The sequence below is a fragment of the Bubalus kerabau genome, chromosome 10 (genome assembly GCF_029407905.1).
Source record: "Bubalus kerabau isolate K-KA32 ecotype Philippines breed swamp buffalo chromosome 10, PCC_UOA_SB_1v2, whole genome shotgun sequence".
NCBI classification, from domain to species: Eukaryota; Metazoa; Chordata; class Mammalia; order Artiodactyla; family Bovidae; genus Bubalus; species Bubalus kerabau.
The window spans coordinates 82,044,583-82,066,117 of record NC_073633.1 but is presented as its reverse complement, the minus strand read 5'-3'; the positions used below and the strand labels follow the sequence as shown (position 1 = coordinate 82,066,117).

The 21,535-nt window shown below is 44.3% G+C and overlaps 1 protein-coding gene across 1 annotated transcript in view; it reads right to left on the bottom strand.

Annotated features, from left to right (window-relative positions):
• FNTB (farnesyltransferase, CAAX box, beta) overlaps window positions 1-11,722 on the bottom strand; it is a 79,484-nt gene extending 67,762 nt beyond the window's left edge. Inside the window, exon 1 of the mRNA XM_055538359.1 lies at window positions 11,479-11,722. Coding sequence (XP_055394334.1) covers window positions 11,479-11,622 — 144 coding nt within the window. The 5' untranslated portion in view covers window positions 11,623-11,722. The remainder of the gene's footprint in view (window positions 1-11,478) is intronic.
• Window positions 11,723-21,535: the final 9,813 nt, after the last annotated feature.

Genomic DNA, 21,535 nt, shown 5'->3' with positions numbered 1-21,535 from the left:
CAACACTGCAGTGGCCACTGAACTGGTTTCCCTGCACCCACGCTGGCCTCCTCACAGCCTCCTGTCGACTGTGACCTAAATGGGCCTGCCGAAATCTCACAAGACTGTGGCCACATCCTCCAGTTACAGATCGGTCTGACCTCTGGTAGGAAACAGATGGCACATTCAAAGTGGGTGATCTGAAGAGAGTTCCTATCATGACACGGGGGCTAGCAGCATAGGGGTCCTTCACCCCCTTCTAGACCTGAAGAATGAAGAGAAGGAGTGGAGAAGGAGGCAGAGCGCTCCATGGAGGAGACAATTAGGGATTAACCTTAAGCCTAGAGACAGCCCCACCCACACAATTCTTTGAGAAGAGAATACAGACGCCCATCTCATCCTTCTCTCTCACTCATCCCCTACTAATACTCCCTGTGGGCAAATGCAACCAGAAGTCAGAAAGCAAGGCTGCCTGTCAGCACAGGTCCGCCTACTGGGACCTACAGAGCAGGTTAGAAAAGGGTGGAGTGGCTCTGGGGAGGTAAATGGAAGCTATTCAGCCAAATGGCTTCCCATCTTAACCAGAATATCTCAAAGACAAGATCCAACCTCAGCTCGTACTCCATTTGCTAACCTCTCTGCTCAGCGGCTCTCCACTCACCAGGCACGCCCCTGCCTCCGGTACCCTGTACTTGCTGCCTTCTCTGCCCAGAATGCTTTTACCCCAAATACAGGCATCGCTTGTCCCCTCACCTACTTCAGGTCTCAGCCAAAACATCACATCAGCAGCAGTTTCCTTTATCACCACCATATATAAAAACCTCCCTGCTCCTACCCTACCCATCCCTGACACATTCCATCTCCCTTATGCTGCTTTCTTTTTCTCCATAGCACTTCTCTCTAACATTAGATAGAGATGGATGGACGGACACTTTTTTTTCTCTCCTTTTTAATTTACTGCCTTCCCAGCCGGACATGACTGAGCGACTTCACTTTTCACTTTCATGCATTGGAGAAGGAAACGGCAACCCACTCCAGTGTTCTTGCCTGGAGAATCCCAGGGACGGGGGAGCCTGGTGGGCTGCCGTCTATGGGGTCGCACAGAGTTGGACACGACTGAAGTGACTTAGCAGCAGCAGCAGCCTAGAACAAAAGTTTCATAAAGGCATCAACTCAGCTTCTTTTGTTCACTCCCTTATGTCCAGCATCTAGAATAGTGCCTGGCACAAAGAAGGCACTCAAGTATTTGTTGGTAAATAAAGTGAGTGAATGCAATGAAAAACCCAGAGCTAAGGACTCTTTCCACTGTTTAGAAGTTTAACTTCTATTATCAAAGTATTGTTAAGCAAATAGTCTCCTGATAATCAGATGGGAAGCAGGTGACAAGGACTTGTTTTTACTGGCAGTGGCACAAAATTGAGCTCTGTCAGTAAATCCTTAAATATAAATGGAATCTTCAAGCAGAACCAAAGGAATAACAGTAGTATCTTCTGTAAACAACTCCTAGCAAGGTTGCTTTTTCTATGACTATATAATCATTAACCTACCAACCTGGTCCTTCTCTAAGACTCAGTCTTCTCATCTATAAAATGCATAAGAATTGAATGATATATTGGGTATGGAAAATATATGCCCAATAAATGGATACTATAATGATTATTAAAACTACTGAGGCAGCTATGAGAATGAGATACTATGTTATCTTCCCATGATCTGGAACTGTTTATCCTAGACTTAAAATGTGAACTGGAACAACAACATGGAAAAGAAATGTAAGATGCTTTACTCTCCACCACACAGTTGGGCCTAGATTTGAAAGACATCCTAATAGTACCAATGTTCCATATCAGAACCTAGTTTCCACACCTGGTCCAGACACTGGCCAACACTTCTGTAGACCAGAACTGTGTTGCATCCACTTCTGCATCCTTCATTATACCTAAGCACTTAGAATATATGTGCTGGATTTTCCCTGATAGAAACTAAGCAGGGCCTCAACTGAAAAAAAAAAAAAAGTAGTGCAGGCAAAAGGGATAGAACAGATCAGTAAAGTCCCGTGACCCTATAGTCTTAGGTCAGATAATAAAAAAAAGGGTTGACCTGGATCAATTCAACAATCCATTACTTAGGAATACTGCCAAGATCCTGGAGCTTTTTTGTTGATGGGAGATTTCTCTGCAATCCTTTGCAAAAGACTTCTGTAGAAGGACTCACTGGAGGGCTAACTAACCTGGGACGCTAGATTCAAAAGGTAAGTTCCCTTTCTACCCTAAAACCCACGAAGCTTAAAACTCCAGCTAAAATATTCCCTCTCCTACTGAATGTATAAGTGTGTATTCAAACACTTGTTTTGTTATTATAGTCAATACTTATAGTCAATACAATATAATACTTATCATTACTAATTTTACCAAAATTGAGGCTTCCAACCTCAGGTATGAAAATCAAAGGTTAAGCCTGGAGACTAATGTTACTAAGAGATCTTATTTTTAGTAAGCAGTCTAATGCTTATTTGTTGGTGCTAAGAAGAATCATTCCAATCATTTCTAGTGACAGATGGGTAAGCATTTCCACAATAACTAACTTGGGAACAATTCCAATTGGAGGATGAGAAGAAAAACAAAACCACAGTTCACTACTCATTCCCCAAATACATTTCCAAGTGACAGGTTCTATCTACTTCGAGGCTGCAGTGAATGGCAAGAAGTCCAAAATTCATAGTCTTATTACAGTTTTACTTCCCAAACTGTATTATTTTCCAGTCTGTCTACGCTAGCCGGGTTCTGCAGTGCTCAAGATCAGTGACTATTTTATTTCTTTGTATTTCCAGCATTCAACATTTTGTCCAACACATTGCTGGTGCTCATATGATAGAAAAACTACTAAAATGCCCACCCATGAGGCAGGCCTCAAATCTGGCACTGCAGCTCAGAAATTAAACAGAACCTGGAACTGTTAGGGAACTGTTGACCGAAACCACCCACCTTGGCCAAGCCCACTTGCCCAAGTTGTCTCACAAAAGGAGGTCCCATGGTGCTTTGACCAAAAACTAACTGGGAGAATTCAGGAGGGGCCAAAAGAGGAAGGAGATGACCAATCTCCCAGAGTCCTTCTCCCTGGAATCCATCTTGGCTGAGAGATGCATGTGCCACCAGGAAGGACCCTGAATCAGACTATGGGGCAAGCGAGATGATTAGCCAGACAACCTGGAAACGAATCCCATGACCATAAAACCTGAGACTGCACGCCACGTGGCAGAGAAGCTCTTCTAGGTTCCCTGACCCTGCTACTCTCCACCCAGAGGCCTCCTCCCAATAACGTTTCTTGCTTTGTTAGCAGATGTACCTCCTCCAACAATTCATTTCTTAGTGTTAGACAAGAGTCCACTCTCAGGCCCTGGAAGGGGTCCCCCTTCCTATAACAACAGGCAACTCTGGTAGGACCCCTTTGCTACGACTGACAGCCTGACCACTTGGGGAACTCAGGGACCAGCTCATTCACCCAAAAACCAGACCCAGCAGCTGCTACCAGAGCCCTTTTGTCCCCGGCCTCCTCCTGATGGAGATGACTGGCCAGAGTGCCCCGACCAGATAACAAACAAGAGACTTTGTTGACCTTTTTTCCCTTCCCTCTCTCTCTTCAATCCCTCCTATCCTACCCTCCTTTCTTCTGTCCTGGTACTGGACACAGAAGTCTGACTGAAGGGCCTCAGCCTGAGCTGAGGGACGGAGCCTGATCACCTCTGGTGGGCAGAGAACTCCAATGATCTTATCTGGTTTCTGATGGGGCCAAGTTCCCATCCTTCCTTCCTATAAGCCCAGGAAAAATTCTTATAATGCCTGGGCATCTGTAGGTGTCAGGAGACGTCTATAAGGCCACCCCTTTTTGTCCCGCCTTCTTCCCCTCTTCTTTCAATCTGTCCTCCTTTCCTCCCTTTGAAATCTAGGCAACCTGAGATATTCCCATTTCCTGTTTGTCAGTACTGAGGTTTTGTGTCTCTGTAGGAGGTTTTCTGAGTGATTGCAATCTTGTGATGAAGGAAGTGTCTGATTACAAAACGGTGCCTATGTGTGTGTTCTACTCTGTGTCCTGGGTTGTGATTTACGATGGCCATTCTGCTTTGTGACATGGGAAAGTCCGGTTCTGTCCACTGCAGAGCCCTCTTAGATGAATGCTGTTTGACTAGAAGGATTTTACCTATGAGCCTACGAAGAAGACGATATTTTATTAAGAGATTAAGATGATACTTTATTATAGTCCTGTGTAGCCACAATATGGGAGAAGGCAATGGCACCCCACTCCAGTACTGTTGCCCGGAAAATCCCATGGATGGAGGAGCCTGGTAGGCTGCAGTCCATGGGGTCACTAAGAGTCAGACACGACTGAGTGACTTCACTTTCACTTTCCACTTTCATGCATTGGAGAAGGAAATGGCAACCCACTCCAGTGTTCTTGCCTGGAGAATCCCAGGGACGGAGAAGCCTGGTGGGCTGCAGTCCATGGGGTCGCACAGAGTCGGACACGACTGAAGTGACTTAGCAGCAGCAGCCACAATATTCTTCAGGCTCCAGAAAAACTGGTTTGGTAAAACTCTTAAAATTCCAGAACTGGTTATTTTTGTATATATGGTTAGAAAAAGAAAGCTTGATGAAACATCTTTTCAGAATTCTGACTTTGCAGGAACAAATTCTTCTAGGAGAACTTGCTTTTCTCACCCTGTACCTTGAGACCATGGCTCTCAGGATTATTTATCTTATCTAGATGATCACTAATTCTTGAGACTTAGGGGGGGAAAAAAAAAGAGGAAAGAAGCTACTGAATTTTATGTTGTAATACCTGATTCATGATTAAGTTTAAAAAATGAATCTATGAGTTCTCTGGTTGTATCCGTCTAAATGTCAGTGTACATTATATATATGTCCTTACCTTTGGATGGTATTATCAAATACCATCCAAATTATCAAATGGTACTATCAAAATTAATTTGTCAATGAGCTCTACTTAATTGGCTTAAACAAAATTAAGTGCTTATGTAAGTTCTCAAAAATACAGAAAATTACTGGTCAGAATTAATTTCAGGTTTACAAGTACTGGGAAATATTCAGTATGAAATTAGTATCTGGTATTAAACCTTGTTTGTTGATTTAATTAACACAGACAAGTCTTTAGAGTTATTAAAGTATAATACCCTTATTGTACCTAGGTTTGATAGAAGTCAAATAAATAATAAATACATAAAATTTTTAAATAGATATTTTTAAAAAGCAAATGTTTTTAGAAACTATCACAGGCATTTATGTTCACGAATCTACAGAATATTAATTTAGAAGACATCATAATTGGTTACTTTCTCAGTTTTCACTAGAAATTAAGGTTTTTAAGAGTTGAGAACTCTATAATTTAATATGTAATTAGGGAAGAATTTCAGTACATAGTAGGAAAATAGGATGTGTGTTTTCAATGAACAAGGTATGAGGAATGGAATTGCATTTTATTAGGGGAAAAGACAGAGAAGGCAATGGCACCCCACTCCAGTACTCTTGCCTGGAAAATCCCATGGATGGAGAAGCCTGGTAGGCTGCAGTCCATGGGGTCACCAAGAGTCGGACACGATTGAACGACTTCACTTTCACTTTTCACTTTCATGCAGTGGAGAAGGAAATGGCAACCCACTCCAGTGTTCCCACCAGGAGAATCCCAGGGACGGGGGAGCCTGGTGGGCTGCCGCCTACGGGGTCGCACAGAGTCGGACATGACTGAAGCGACTTAGCAGCAGCAGCAGCAGCAGGGGAAAAGAAAGTGAGTCTGTCTTAGAGCTGGTTGTTTCTGTACAACCAGGAGACGAGCATGGGGAACAGACTAACATGGGGGATACAGACCATGGGGATACAGACCATCCTAAGGATGGTCAGGATTGGCTACGTTTAGACTTAAGTTAATTGAATTTTGTTGTTAAAGGCAAGCTGGTGCAAGACTAGATTTGCTTTTCACTCTCCATTAAGAAAACAAAATTTCCTTTGAATGCTGTTTTGATAACAGGTTGTGTGAGTTTCTGTGCCTTGCTGTTGAGATCTCTTGCAACTTTGGTTAGGGAATAAGTATTATCTCCCAGTGACCTATGCTCTTACTTGACCAAGTGTTTTGAAATTTTTGACAAACTTCCCACATACCAAATTTTGATTAAAGTTCTTTTGACCTCCAGCTAACTTTGGGACATTTTAGAGGGTCTCTGAGGCATCTTGGAGAGAAGTATTTAACTAGTAGTATTTGATATATTAGATTACACGGAGAGCATTTATCAATGAGTGATAAACCTACTTAGAATATACTGTATGTATAAATATTATTAATATAGACATTCTAAAAATTGTATAATTTTTTTAAATTTGGGTATGTCCTGATATCGGGCTTCCCAGGTGTTGCTAGTGGTAAAGAACTCGCCTGCCAATGTAAGAGACATGTGTTCAATCCCTGGGTATGGAAGATCCCCTGGAGGAGGGCATGGCAACCTACTCCAGCATTCTTGCCTGGAAAACCCCATGGGCAGAAGAGTCTGGAGGGCTACAGTCCATGGGGTCAAAAAGAGTCAGACATGACTGAAGTGACTTAGCACAACGTCCCATGACTGAAGTGACTTAGCACAACGTCCTGATATCATGTTATAATTTAAGCTGTTATTTTAAAATGTGTATCACAGCAATAACTAAGTTTCTCTTATCAATTACATTGTGATCAAATGTTTAACCATGACTTTTTAAGTCTTTCTCTCATTTATAGACAATTATTGTACTCTGATAAATCTCAGATTATACAGGGGAACTGGGTAAGAGAAAAAAAATCCTAATTAAAAAAATCTGATGGCTTCATAAAAAGTTAACAAAAAGGATTAGTTATATAGATTTGAGTAAACTAATTAACATGGTTATAATTTTTATGGTTTCTGTCTGAAACATTATTAGTTTTTAATCTGTGTTTTCCAGATGTAAAGAAACACTCTCAGACTTTTCTGGCGGTACAGTGGATAAGAATCCGCCTGCCAATGCAGGGGACACAGGCTCAGTCCCTTGTCCGAGAGGATTCTACATGCCATGGAGCAACTAAAGCCCATGTGCCACAACTACTGAGCCTGTGCTCTAGAGACCACAAGCCACAGCAAATAAGACCTAGCACAACCAAAAATAAATTAATTAAAAAATAAGAAACCCCTTCAAACTAATTATGACTTACAGCAAATTCGTAAATTATACCTTTATAAGCAGAATTAAAATATTTCTCTTTTCTCTCTACCTGAGCTCTCTGGAGACTGGAAACTCTCAGGTTCCCAGCAACTTCATCAGATAAATTAGGAAGGCCACCTCCTAACAGGTACAGGAATCTCAAGGTATTCTGTGGACCTCAAAAAGGGAGGAATTCACTTGAATCTACAAGGCAAAATCTGTGACAAAAGCCCTCGGTGTGGCCTTCCTGGCCTTGGGAGGACTTTTATCAATGAATCAGATTTAATTTGAGGACAAATTAATTTTGACTTGGCTATATTTGATAAAAAATGAGTGTGATTTTAGAGAAAAAGATGTTCCAATAGACACTAAAGTCTGTTTATTGAGGCCTATATTCACTAAGATCCGCTTATCAAATAATTCCTTGCTGTTACAATGTTACATTGCTGCAAAGTTTAACTGAATTATTAAAAAGGCACACTTTGTTTCTGAAGCTTAACTCAGTAATCTGTCTTTGGATGATGATAAGATGTTCCATGATCTGTAACCAGAAGGTTAGCATATGGTCATTTAAATGTAAAGGCTCCCTTATTTTGGTAACAATTAAAGGTTTCCGAGGTGGTGCAGTGATAAAAAAATCTGCCTGCCAATGAAGGAAACATGGGAGACGTAGGTTCGATCCCTGGGTCAGGAAGATCCCCTGGAATAGGAAATGGTAACCCACTCCAGTATTCTTGCTTGGAAAATTCCATGGACAGAGGAGCCTGGCAGGCTACACAGTCCATAGGGTCACAAAGAGCTGGACATGACTGAGCATGCACACAACGCACCACCAAACCACTAGGGATAACCAGACTAGTAATACTAGGAAATCAGGCTGGGTGCTTTATGGACATATATATATGTTCATATATATATATTGAAACTGTAACTATCTGAACCGACTGCTTATAACTAACTGAAACTATAACTAAACTGCCTGCCTGCCTGTTCTGTCAGTTTTTCCAGCGCACAGAGCATCTCATCCTTGATCTCCACACTGAACTCCTTTCGGGATGTGTTGAAGGTCATTATATAATTGACGGACATTATATAATTGAAGGACAATATATAATTTCCCTTGAAGATAAAGACTGATACAAAGCAGATTAAACCAGATGACCTGGGATATACCGGGCTGCACCTAATAGAAGTTCTTGACTTAAATTTTAATTTGTGACCTTACTAATACTGCCAGCTGTACTATTTTTTTTTATATTGCCTGTTTTACAAAACTGTTGTTTCTTGCACTTACAAATGTGTGACTGAGCCTCTGATAAAATGATGATACATAGTTCCACGTGAGATCAATGATTATAAAAGCATAACTCTAGATATAGGAAGAAGCAACAAGAAGGAATATTGTCCTGGCCCATAAGAGACTAAGGTGGCCTAGAGACTTTTGGCCACTGTTAATAAGGCCTAGTCCAGTAATAGCACACTAAGTGGCCCATCAGTGAAACCTTCACCAGACCTGGAAATGAGCATTCCAAGCACTGTGGGACAAAATGGTCATGAAATGCCCCCAAACTATGGTCGAATTTATGACCCTGAAGGGGCCCTGCCAACTGAAAGTTGGCACTTGCCATCTGCCTCTGCAACAATGTGGTCACTGGGCACTGTGGCCACTGACCTTCAACACATCCCGAAAGGAGTTCAGTGTGGAGATCAAGGATGAGATGCTCTGTGCGCTGGAAAAACTGACAGAACAGGCAGGCAGGCAGTTTAGTTATAGTTTCAGTTAGTTATAAGCAGTCGGTTCAGATAGTTACAGTTTCAAGAGCTTTTATGAGCCCAAATTCTTATATCATCTCATACCTAGATAACACTAAAATTGTTATCAATGACACCTGCTTTGGCCAATTAAGGAGAAAAATGAAACTGAAAGTAAAAATGAAGTTGCTGTGGTTAAGACATTTAAGGTTATTAATACTAGGAGGCATTATGGACGTGATTTCAGACAAGGCCATGTACTGCTGAGAACTTGAGTTTTCTGAGCTGTGTCAGACATGGGATGTCAATGGCATTTCTCAAAACAATGTCCGCTGGTGACTGGTAGGTGCAACCTTATGGTTTCAAGGTATCCTCTTGTAACTAAAAAATGAAAGTGCTTTAGATCAGATATTAACAAAAAGAAGAAATATATGTGTAGTGGCCAATAGCTCCTGTTATGTTAATGCTACATCAGAAGTTAAAACTTCCTTAGGTACAAATAGACAACTGGTTTCAAGTCTCCCAAAGGTGCGAGGTTCAAAAACGGTTTCAAGCTTATTCTTCTAAATACCTCAGGGAATGAGATTTATTTTGTCTAGTCCAGGTTTCATTCCTCTAATTACTTCTAATTAAGTCTGTTACACCAAAATGGTAGAACAAAGGATTGAGATCTTAATAAGAGACTCAGATCCAGTACCTGGAACTCAGAAACATTTCCAATTCAGTGTCTGGTCCCTAAATTGAGACAAGACTATGCCCCATTTCAACAGGAATTTGCCACTGCTATTGTTGTCCCATTCCCTGAAAGACTGAGACGTATCAAAGAAGGGACTGAAACTGAGCAAGAATCTGTGAGGCTCCCGTGTACAAATCCTTTCTGTGTTTCCTGTTTGTAGGTTATATAGGTTTCATTCAGCCTCCATGACCTTCACTGAGTTCCAAAGGGCCGATTCAAACAGTTGCTAATCAGGGAAGGGAGAGGATGCAGAAATAGGGGAGGAACAGCCAAGTGGTGGGACAGCCTTGGGGCAGAGTCCTGGTTCCTACTCGAGGAGCATGCATAACTGTATCTTTGAGTTCTTTTGACAAACTGCCCCCCCCTCCCCCACACACCAAAGTGGAGGATGGTAACTTCAGGCTGAGCCCAAGATTCCTGGAACACCATACCTCACCACCCACCAATCAGAAGAAAGTCACACACTCTGCAGCCCTCACCCCAAATGTTGCCTTTCTTTCCCCCCTCTCCCCTCTGCCCGGCAATGAACATCCTGTTAGGCCTCCTGTTTAGCCCCTGTCTGTTTCATCTGCTTACAAGGTTTATCTCTGACAGAGTCCAACAGTTTCAGGCCAAATTGTTACTATAAGGGTGGAAGTCAGTTTTAGACACAGAATACCTAGATTTAGATCAGGCAGAGAGAGATTTCTACTCTTGAAGGAAATGGCAACCCACTCCAGTGTTCCTGCCTGGAGAATCCCAGGGACGGGGGAGCCTGGTGGGCTGCCGTCTATGGGATGGCACAGAGTCGGACACGATTGAAGCGACTTAGCAGCAGCAGCAGATAAGAAGGTGCCCACTCCCAACAGGAAATAGCTACAGAAGAAAGAAACCTCTGCCCCAATTCCCAAGAAGTATGTTGAGTATGAAGTGTCTCGGGGGAGTTTGGTAAGCGTTGACCAAAATAACCCAACTTGGCCAACAAGAGGTCCCCATAAGGAACGTGGTGCTTCAGACAAAAACTAACCAGGAGAATTCAGGAGAGGCTCACCGATAGAGAAGACCAACCTCCCAGAGTCTCCCTGGAATCCATCTTGGCTGAGAGATGCATGCCAAAAAAGGACCCTGAGTTAGGCTATGAACCAAGCAACATGATTGGCCAGAGACAACCTAGAAATTAATCCCAATACCATAAAACCTGAAACTGTGAGCCACACGTGGCAGACCAGTTCCCCTGGGTTCCTTTACCCTGCTGCTCTCCACCCAGGCACCCCTTTCTCAGTAAAGTCTCTTGCTCTATCAGCACACGTGTCTCCTTATACAATTCATTTCCGAGTGTTAGGCAAAAGCCCACTATCAGGCCCTACAAAGGTTCCCCCTTCCTACAACAAGAACGGCATGACCACATTCTGGCCAATTCTCTTCCCCTTCTTTGTCCCACAACTACAATCAGGGTGTAGAAAGTGAACTCTCCATCAGAGAACCTCCCAATGTCAGGCAGAAAGGAGTGGGCTGTAAATCCGCTTGGGCTGCTTCAGTCCTCCAGGTACAGAACAAGATTCTCTCTGCTCCCGAAGGCTTAGGTACTGTTCTCTCGCTCCAGCTTTGACATCGACCCCTCCCCAACCTGGGCCAAAAAATCTCCACTCCCCCAGCCCAAGCCTGGGCGCCCGGAGCTTCCCAAAGGGGAAGCGCCGGGGTGCACCGTGGGAGCTGTAGTTCCCAGGTGAGTTCCGCACGCCAACAGCCCTGAGAACCGGACTCCCGCTCCCAGAAGCCCGCGCGCGGGCGCCTCGCCCAGTCAAGCCACCTCACCTGTTCTATGGACGTGACTGTTTCCACCGAGTCGTCCTGCAACCGCTCCCGCGCGTGCTCTGGCCTCAGACTGTACAGCGGTTCTGACCAGACAGGGGAGGAAGATGGAGGGCAACAGTAGGTGAAGGAACTCGGAGAAGCCATGATCCGGAAAGCAGCAGGCGGTGTATAGGGCTCAGCTTCGGCAAACCACAACGCGCATTGAAACTCGAGCGGGCTAAGGCGCTACGGTGAGCGGTTAGAGTCAAAAGATTCTGAACGCGAATTGCTCCTGTCACCTACACATCTTCAGGCAGTGGGATGCTGCCGCCCCCCACTGGGCAGAGGGTTTGCTGCAAGAGGCTCAGTTTCCAAGCGGCAGGGAAGAATGTGTACGTCCGAATTTCATTTCACACACACCCCTCTTTTCAACATTCTGCTCATTCTCACTTAATTGTTATGTCAGTAGTTTGCAGTTGCGGGTGCCCAAGAGCCCAATGAGTGTAACTCTTAAAGCATTTCTGACAGCTCTCCTGACTGTCTTAATCATGCTATTACGAATAGAATTATTGTTCACCTTTGGGTACATGACAGCCGCCCAGGAGAAGCCAGCAAGTAGCTTCTCCACAAAGGCATCGCCATCTCTGCACGCAGTGATGGAGGGAAGGGGCACTATAATTTTCTCCTATCTCATTGGGGTTACAGTGCAGTAGCAGAAACTAAAACGCAGTCGAAGGAACAAGTATAAGTGAAACAACCAAGAAATATTCACTCATTTATTCAGAAATTTTAAATGAAGTACCTACTATATGTCAGGGCACCCGTGCTAGGTCGCAGGAATACAAAAGTGAGCAAAACAAATCAGGTCCTTGCCCGTGGGAATCCTACAGTCTGGTAGAATTGACAGAATTAAGTGAATGAACACAATAAATACATGAAGACTTGTGATAAATTGTATGAAGGAAAATAACAGGATCTGTGAAAGTAAAGGAGGAGGAGACTGATTAGACTGGCTGGTCGGGCCAAGCCTCTCCGAGTAAGTGACATGTAGAATGAGACTTGAAGGATGACAAGGAGCCATCCACGTGAACAACATCAAGAAGAGCCTCACAAGAGAAAGGAACAGCACGTTTGAGAGAACATGCAATAAATATGCTCATGTGTGTTTGTATTCAATCTGATATTTAATCTGAAGGTGTTCCAAATAAAAGAAATTCCTCTTAAGTGGGGTTAATCATCATATACGTCTCCATTAAATGTTCAAGTTGTGATTTTAGGAAAACCCTGCTACCTTTAGGCAAGCGATAGAAGAGACCCTCTTTCAGGGACCCACAACAAAAAGACTACTCCAAAATTATAATACCAAGAGGTTAAATTATTGAGAGTGGGGGTGGGGGCTTAGGGGTTTGAGATGACAAGATGATAACAGACTTTCCAGATAGACTTGGACATAAGATCCATTTCCGGCTCAGAGGATTTTACTCTGTTCCCACTCAATTCCAAGTCACATGTCTAGGACCCAGGAAACCGTGGTATGATATTTCACAAACCAGCCATCCCCCTGTTCTCAGTGTCTAAAGATGAGGCCGGGAGGCCCAGAGGCCCACGGTAGGTAAACACTATCACCATGTCCATTTTAGAGGTGCTGTTGTTGAGGGAAGTCCTGGAGGTGCCAGAATATTTCTAAATCTGGGAATAAGTAGGACTGTGTGGGTTAGAGTCATGGATATAGCTGTACAACATGAAATGGTCTCTGTTCTTCCCTCTGTATTGGCATCTTACTGCCTTTTATTTCTGTTGTGGAAAAAATGATCTGTTAAGGTCTGGGTCAAATCTAAGAACTCCACCATCTTTGTAAAGAGTTGTTTTGCTACCTAAAAATTTAAATTGAGCTACTGAAAGAGTAACTGGACAATTCTGTAACAAATTATAACATCTGTTGCAAGTGCACCTAAAGCAATTGCAAATTGTATTCAAGAAATAGAAATCTATTTCTGAATGCAGTCTCCTGCACAGTGGGATCTGAAAGAGGTTAATAGGGAGGAAGCAAGAGCCTCCTGAAGGATAGTGTCTTTATGTGCTGCTCAGTGAACTAAGTGCTGAGGAGACAGTGGTGAATAAGCCACACACGTGCTCAGCCCTTATGGGTCTCAAGATTTACCAGAAGAAACAGACATTAAACAATCATTACAGAACTGACTATTATTATTGCAGTTGGGGGAAATGGCATGAGGGAGAAAAAAACACAGGATAGGGTGAGACTGCATGGCAGGGGACGGAGAAGGCAATGGCACCCCACTCCAGTACTCTTGCCTGGAAAATCCCATGGATGGAGGAGCCTGGTAGGCTGCGGTCCATGGGGTCGCTAAGAGTCGGACACGACTGAAGCGACTTAGCAGCAGCAGCATGGCAGGGAAGACTGAAGGTAGTCTGGAAGATCATGAGGAAATGATGACAGTGGGAGGACAATCCCAGGCAGAGGAAACCCAGTGGCAACAAAATCAAGTGACACAAGGAATGGAAAATACAAGGAGTTTATACTCTACGTGGCATTGAGTAGACTTTTCAGCCTTGGATCAGCGGTGGCCTACAAGTCATCTTTCCTCTGAGTTTAATAAAAAACGATTTGTTCAAGAAGAAGAATGTACATAAATATCGGCAGTATGGCAGAAAATGATATATTTACAGGAGAAAGTCTTAGCAATGATAATAGCAACTCCAACTTGGACTACAGATGGTTTGGGTTTATTTAACTCAAGTGTATGACATTCTTCTAAATTAAACTGTGAATTGTAATTGTTTCTTTTAAAAATAAGATGTGGATAGTGCTATTTTGTATTAATATTTCTATCTAGAGCAAGAAAAAAGATTAGTGGTCTAAATGAACCACTAGAGGGCGCTTCTGCTCCTAGAGTAGCTTCCAGCTGCTGCTGCTGCTGCTAAATCGCTTCAGTCGTGTCCGTCTCTGTGCAACCTTATAAGCGGCAGCCCACCAGGCTCCCCCGTCCCTGGGATTCTCCAGGCAAGAACACTGGAGTGGGTTGCCATTTCCTTCTCCAATGCATGAAAGTGAAAAGTGAAAGTAAAGCCGCTCAGTCGTGTCCGCCTCTTAGCGACCCCATGGACTGCAGCCTACCAGGCTCCTCCGTCCATGGGATTTTCCAGGCAAGAGTACTGGAGTGGGGTGCAGTTGCCTTCTCCCAGAGTAGCTTCCAGAGAAAGCTTTAAAACTGCTCTCACTGCATTACTCACAGAAGCCCATATGTCAGCATGAATTGTTTCTTTTAATATCTTGCAAATCTATGTTGTAATACATATTTTGGAAAGAACTCATCTATTATCCTGCTAGGTAATTAATTTTCCTTCCCACAATTACTTCTCTACCAGCATCTGCAGTCTCCTGTTCTGCCTTCCCTGTCCCTGGCCCTCCTCGGATGAAAGGGTTACCCAGCTCTTCAGCTCAGTTCAGTCGCTCAGTCGTGTCCGACCCTTTGCGATCCCATGAATTGCAGCACTCCAGGCCTCCCTGTCCATCACCAACTCCCGGAGTTCACTCAAACTCATGTCCATCGAGTCGGTGATGCCATCCAGCCATCTCATCCTCTGTCGTCCCCTTCTCCTCCCGCCCCCAATCCCTCCCAGCATCAGGGTCTTTTCCAATGAGTCAACTCTTTGCATGAGGTGGCCAAAGTATTGGAGTTTCAACTTTAGCATCAGTCCTTCCAAAGAACACCCAGGACTGATCTCCTCTAGGATGGACTGGTTGGATCTCCTTGCAGTCCAAGGGACTCTCAAGAGCCTGCTTATTTAACTTATATGCAGAGTACATCATGAGAAACGCTGGGCTGGAAAAAGCACAAGCTGGAATCAAGATTGCTGGGAGAAATAACAATAACCTCAGATATGCAGATGACACCACCCTTATGGCAGAAAGTGAAGAGGAACTAAAAAGCCTCTTGAGGAAAGTGAAAGAGGAGAGTGGAAAAGTTGGCTTAAAGCTCAACATTCAGAAAACGAAGATCATGGCATCCGGTCCCATCACGTCATGGCAAATAGATGGGGAAACAGTGGAAACACTTTATTTTGGGGGGCTCCAAAATCACTGCAGATGGTGATTGCAGCAATGAAATTAAGACGCTTACTCCTTGGAAAGAAAGTTATGACCAACCTAGATAGCATATTCAAAAGCAGAGACATTACTTTGCCAACAAAGGTCCATCTAGTCAAGGCTATGGTTTTTCCTGTGGTCATGTATGGATGTGAGAGTTGGACTGTGAAGAAAGCTGAGCGTCGAAGAATTGATGCTTTTGAACTGTGGTGTTGGAGAAGACTCTTGAGAGTCCCTTGGACTGCAAGGAGATCCAACCAGCTCTTACCTAGGGCCAAACCCTCCCTCTCCCATCTACCCAGCTCTTGCTGCTACTGCTAAGTCGCTTCAGTCGTGTCCGACTCTGTGCGACCCCATAGATGGCAGCCCACCAGGCTTCCCCGTCCCTGGGATTCTCCAGGCAAGAACACTGGAGTGGGTTGCCATTTCCTTCTCCAATTCATGAAAGTGAAAAGTGAAAGTGAAGTCACTCAGTCGTGTCTGACTCTAGCGACCCCATGGACTGCAGCCTACCAGGCTCCTCCATCCATGGGATTTTCTAGGCAAAAGTACTGGAGTGGGGTGCCATTGCCTTCTCTGGCTCTTACCCAGCTCTTACCTAGGGCCAAACCCTCCCTCTCCCCTCATGTCCATCCTCCCTTACCTCTCCTAAGACATTTAATTGTTCCTGTACTTGATCATGTCCATCACCCACAAACAGGCTACTTCTCCATTCACTGGGGGGGAAAAGACACTTTTAAGCCTCTTGATTCCACTCCTCCTTCAGCTACCTCCCCATTCCTCCTTCCCTCTCTACCAATGGCTCCAGTTCCTCTCCTCCTACTGTCTCCTGAACCCATTCCAATCTGGCTTCCCCACTGGCTCTTGTCAAGTCCCGGTTAAACTTTTAATTGCTAAATCCAAGGGCCAGTCTCAGCTTTTATCCTGTCTTCCTACCTGACCTCCTAGCAGCATGTGACAGGGTTGATCATTCCCTTCTTGAAATACCTTCTTCTTGCAGTGTCTAGCACCAGCCTTTTCTATTTCCTCATCTCCCTCACGTTGTAACTTTGGAGTCCCTTGGGGTTCTCTGTCTACACTCACCTGTGAGCTCCGTCAGGTTCAGTGTTGCAAATACTGCCAGTAGATTGAAAACACCCTCATTTATATCTCCAGCCTGGATCTTTCTCCTGAACTCGCGTTTGTATCTAACATCCTATTTGCATCTCCCCTTAGGTATCTAACATACATCTTAGCACGGTAAATGTGTTCACAACAGAGCTGCTGGTTTCTCTTCCAAACCCGTGCCCTCAGCCTTCTCCCCTCAATTACCATAAGTAACTCCATCCTCTCACTTTCCTACAAATCTCTTGGAGCCATCCTTGATGCCTCTCTTCCACTCACTCCCCATAACTCTTAGTGAAAACACATCCAGAATTTAACCCCTGCTTACGAAATCCCACAGCTGAGGTCCTGGGCCAAGCCACCACCATCACCACTTGGATTCTTACTCTCATCTCTTAACTGTGCTCCCTGTTTCCACTCTTGTCCTCCAACAGCTTAATACAAACTCGAAAGCCAGACTGAACTTCTTCAGTGTAAGCATCTGAAGACTTCTGATTATCTCAGAGTCAACCTCGAGGTGCTTATCCTAGCCTAGAAGGCCCCACAACTTGGCCTTTTCTCGCACTTGCCTGACTGCTCACTCTGTCCACCACACTGGCCTCCCGCTGTTGTGTGTGCACCCCGGGGCCAGCCTCCCACACGACGCTCCACCCCCAGATGCAGACGCAGCCTGCCCTGTCACTCCTGCTCTTTACTCAGATTTTAATACTCTGTCCCACTCTCCTGGTTTCTTTTTCACCAGAGCACATATCGCCAGCTGACAAACTCTATGCATTTGTTTACTGTTTGTCTTCCTCTCACTAAACTGTAAGCTCTCAGGACAGGGATTTTTATATTGTTCATCGCTTACTCTCTAGAACATAATAGGCACTGGGTAAGTTCAATGACTCGAATGATTTCCAGTCATTGTAATAAACATTTGCGTGCTTATTTGTGTAACGTACTGTAAAAAAGGATGACAGTGAACATAACATTATACTAGTCTTATCCTTCAAGAGCTCACTAGCTAATAAACACAGAACCTGTGTAAATATACATAAATATAAACAAAATATATAGATATAGACATAAAATAGGACATAACACACACAGAATTCAGTGAAATAAAATAGGAAAGGAATAATTCATTCTAATCTATGAAGATGGCCTTTTAATATATAACATTAGTGTTCAGTTATATTTTCAATAGAGTAACTATTCTCTGGTAAATATTTTAAATAGTTACATTAGAATGTGGAAATTGTGAAATTCTAGTTTTTATTCTTACTTCCTGTAGCACATACAACATATGGCTTCCCTGATGACTCAGACAGTAAAGAATCTGCCTGCCATGTGGGAGACCCAGGTTCAATTCCTGGGTTGGGAAGATCTTCTAGAGGAGGGCATGGCAACCCGCTCCAGTATTCTTGCCTGGAGAATCCCCATGGACAGAGAAGCCTGGGGGGCTACAGTCCATGAGGTTGCAAAGAGTCAGATATGAGTGAGCGACTAAGCACAGCAACTTATGTCTACGAGCTCCCTTGGTAGCACCATGGTAAAGAATACACCTGCCAATGCAGGAGATACAAGAGACATGGGTTCAGTCCTTGGGTCGAGAATCCCATGGACAGAGGAACCCGGCAGGCTACAGTCCATAGGGTCACAAAGAGTCGGACACGACTGAAGCGACTTAGCACACAAGCATACGTACAGCATATACAAATATGTAATTGTTTTGCTGTGCACCTAAAACTAATATAATGTTATATGCCAATTATATTTCAATAAAACAAGGAAGAGAGGACGGGAGGAGAGGCTCATTCGATTTACAGCAGGCTGCCACTTGCTTTCTTCACTGGTGATTATTACATTCACCTTCCCATATCAGCCCTCCACCCTCCCCCTAGTTCCTTCTAACCTCTGCCTGGCCTCTGCTCCATCCTAGATTTTCCATCTGCAGCAACAACACTACCCTAGCAGATGCTTGCACCTACTACTCTCTGAAATTTTGGAAGGGGAGCACTGAGGTGAAAGAAGTTTTTCAAATCACTCCAAAAAGAATAGCTTTCTGAACAATGATTTTGTGGCATTGAGAACAACTGTGAGCTTCTCAGAAATCAATATATCAGCAATCATACATACTTGCACCATTGTGTCAAATATTGAGGCAAAATTAACAACATTATATATTACTAATCATTACATAGACTCTACTACTGAAAGCCTGTACAAAAGTATTGACTTTTAGTCCTACTTGGGATTTATTATGACGAAAACTACTTTACCAGCACATAGAGAATTGAAGCCAATTAGCATTGTTCACATTGAGAAATCAGAGAAATGGTTTTAAAAACTGTTGAGAGGCAATGCCAGACACACACGCTCCAGAGTTAACAAGAGACCGTCAACATCATCTGTGTCTTTAAAAATACAGATATTCCTGGGCATCTGTGCAGACCTACCCAATCAGAATCTCTGGGGCTGGGTCCCAGATATGTGCATTTTTAAAGCTCCACACCTGATGCTGATACACAGGCAGGGTTGGGAGCCACCCCAGCCTTCTTTTTATGTGACAGAAATGCTGGCTATTCACTAGAGTCCTGCTTCCCTTCCACAGCGGGCATTGCAGCTGTGAAGTGACAGCCCAGCAGTCCCCAAATGCATGCAGGCAGAGCCTTCTGATTGAGTTCTGGCCAACAGAACGTGCGCAAAAGCAACATCCACCACATCCAGGCCTGGCCCTTTACCACCTTCTACTCACCCTCTGTTTCCTCTCTCGCCCTCTCTGCAAACAGGCGGTTGATGCCTGGGGCAGCCCTCCCTAGGCTGTTAAAACTGAGATTTTTTTAACTTTCTAGGCCCTCCCTAGAAAGTTAAAAATCTCAATTAACAAAGAGATCTTCATGTTTTACTCCACTAGATAATGGTAAAATAGAGTCAAAATGATTTTCTGGATGAACATTGTGACTTCTTTCAAATGTGTATTAATATTACCACTCCTTCCAAACAGCCTTTCTGAAGCTTGTTAATTTATGACTGGGTTTTCCTGGTAGCTCAGCTGGTAAAGAATCTACCTGCAATGCAGGAAACCCAGTTCAATTCCTGGGTCAGGAAGATCCCCTAGAGAAGGACACGGCAACTCACTCCAGTATTCTTGCCTGGAGAATCCCCATGACAGAGGAGCCTGGTAAGCCACAGTCCATGGGGTCAAAAAGAGTCGGACATGACTGAGCAACTAAGCACAGCAATTTATGACTACAAGCTCCCTTGGTGGCACTGTAGTAAAGAATCCTCCTGCCAATGCAGAGACACAAGAGACATGGGTTCAATCCTTGGGTCTGGAAGATCCTCTGGAGTAGGAAATGGCAACCCCCTCCAGGCTACAGGATCAACTCTTCCTGCATTTGTTGAATGTCCCAAAATTTCACCTACAGAGCCCCTCCTCCCCTGCCATCTTACGGCAACCTCAGAGGGGGTTTAGGTGTATATGCACTTGTCTCTGACAACTTAGCTTGCCCTGTCCCCTTTCCCTTGTCATTTCAGAGTCTCTTTCTTTTTCTATTTCTCAGAGACAGAGAAGGAAAAGGATGTGAATAGAAGACGGTACTGAGACGGTATGAGGGGGAATGGGGTCTGTCTGTTTCTTCTGATCCTGAGATAAGGCAGAAATCCTTCTGCTAGGTGAGCACAGTGCTTACATTCACCCAGTGTTGGGAACCCGAATGTGAGTCTGGAAGAGGCATGGGATTTTGCTAACCTGGAGTCCCACGGCCCACCTGTGTTGAGTCTCGGCAGCGGGCTGCCTGTTGGCTCATTTCTCCAGTTAATTCAGCCGCTGTTAAAACAGATCCCACAGCAGTGCCCTTGCTGGCTGTTTAAACACAGAGCATGCTCAATGTGGCTGGGGTGGAGGTGGCGGGGACCGGGGAAGGCACTGGTCTCCCTGGTAAAAGAATCAGTTCAATGTACTTGAGAGACTGATTCTTGGAGGCTTTTGGCAGGAGAGACATCCAGCAACCATTCGTCAGGTGTCACCCAGCTCTAGTAAAGACTGCCCCGGTCCAAACTGACTTCCCCTGGAGAGGATGTCAAAATGTCCCACTGAGTGATTGCAGTAAGGGGAGAATTAAGTATTTTCTTTACAAAGACCATGGTTAAAGCAAGCTTTGTTGTCTTCTCTAGTTTTGTGGTTCTTTTGCTAACATTGTCGCCAAATCTCAGCTCTTCCACCTCAGAGTGTGTGCACAAGGGTGCATGCCCATGTGTATACACACACAGAAAATAGAGATCTCTCTCTGACAGCTCTGAAAATAGGTGAGCTAGAAGTTTAGGCTTCTAGACTATTCCACTACTGATTCTGCTTTTTTAAAAAAGAAATGTAAGCTACCGAATTTGAGGTCAGCCTAGTATGATGAAATCTCTTCTGTTTTATTATGAGTCTGGGCATTCGTTTCCCTGGATTTGTTTAAGAAGCTGCACTCCCTTGCCTGTCTTAATCTATGCAAAGCCATTTCCTTCAAAGCGAAGTTTCTTTTTGGACAAGGAACTTCCCTCAGGCTTCATTTTCCTCCCCGTTCCCTTAACAGAAGCAAGCAGAGAGCCACTAACGTCCCAGTAAGGAGGCCTGTGGAAGCACTGACCATTGCAGTGCCCATCCATCGATGGGAGGACAGCTGCAGTGCCCAGAGGGGGCCAAGCTGAGCTGAACCTTCCCCCCACCCCCACCCTCCCCCCACCCGCCCGCCCCCACCCGGCCATGTATGGTGGTATGGGTGAAAATCACAGTAGGACGACAGGAGTGCCTTGGAAACATCCCTGACCATCTGTGGGATATGCTTACCACCCACGTGGTGGTTCAGACCGTCAAGAATCTGACTGCAATGCGGT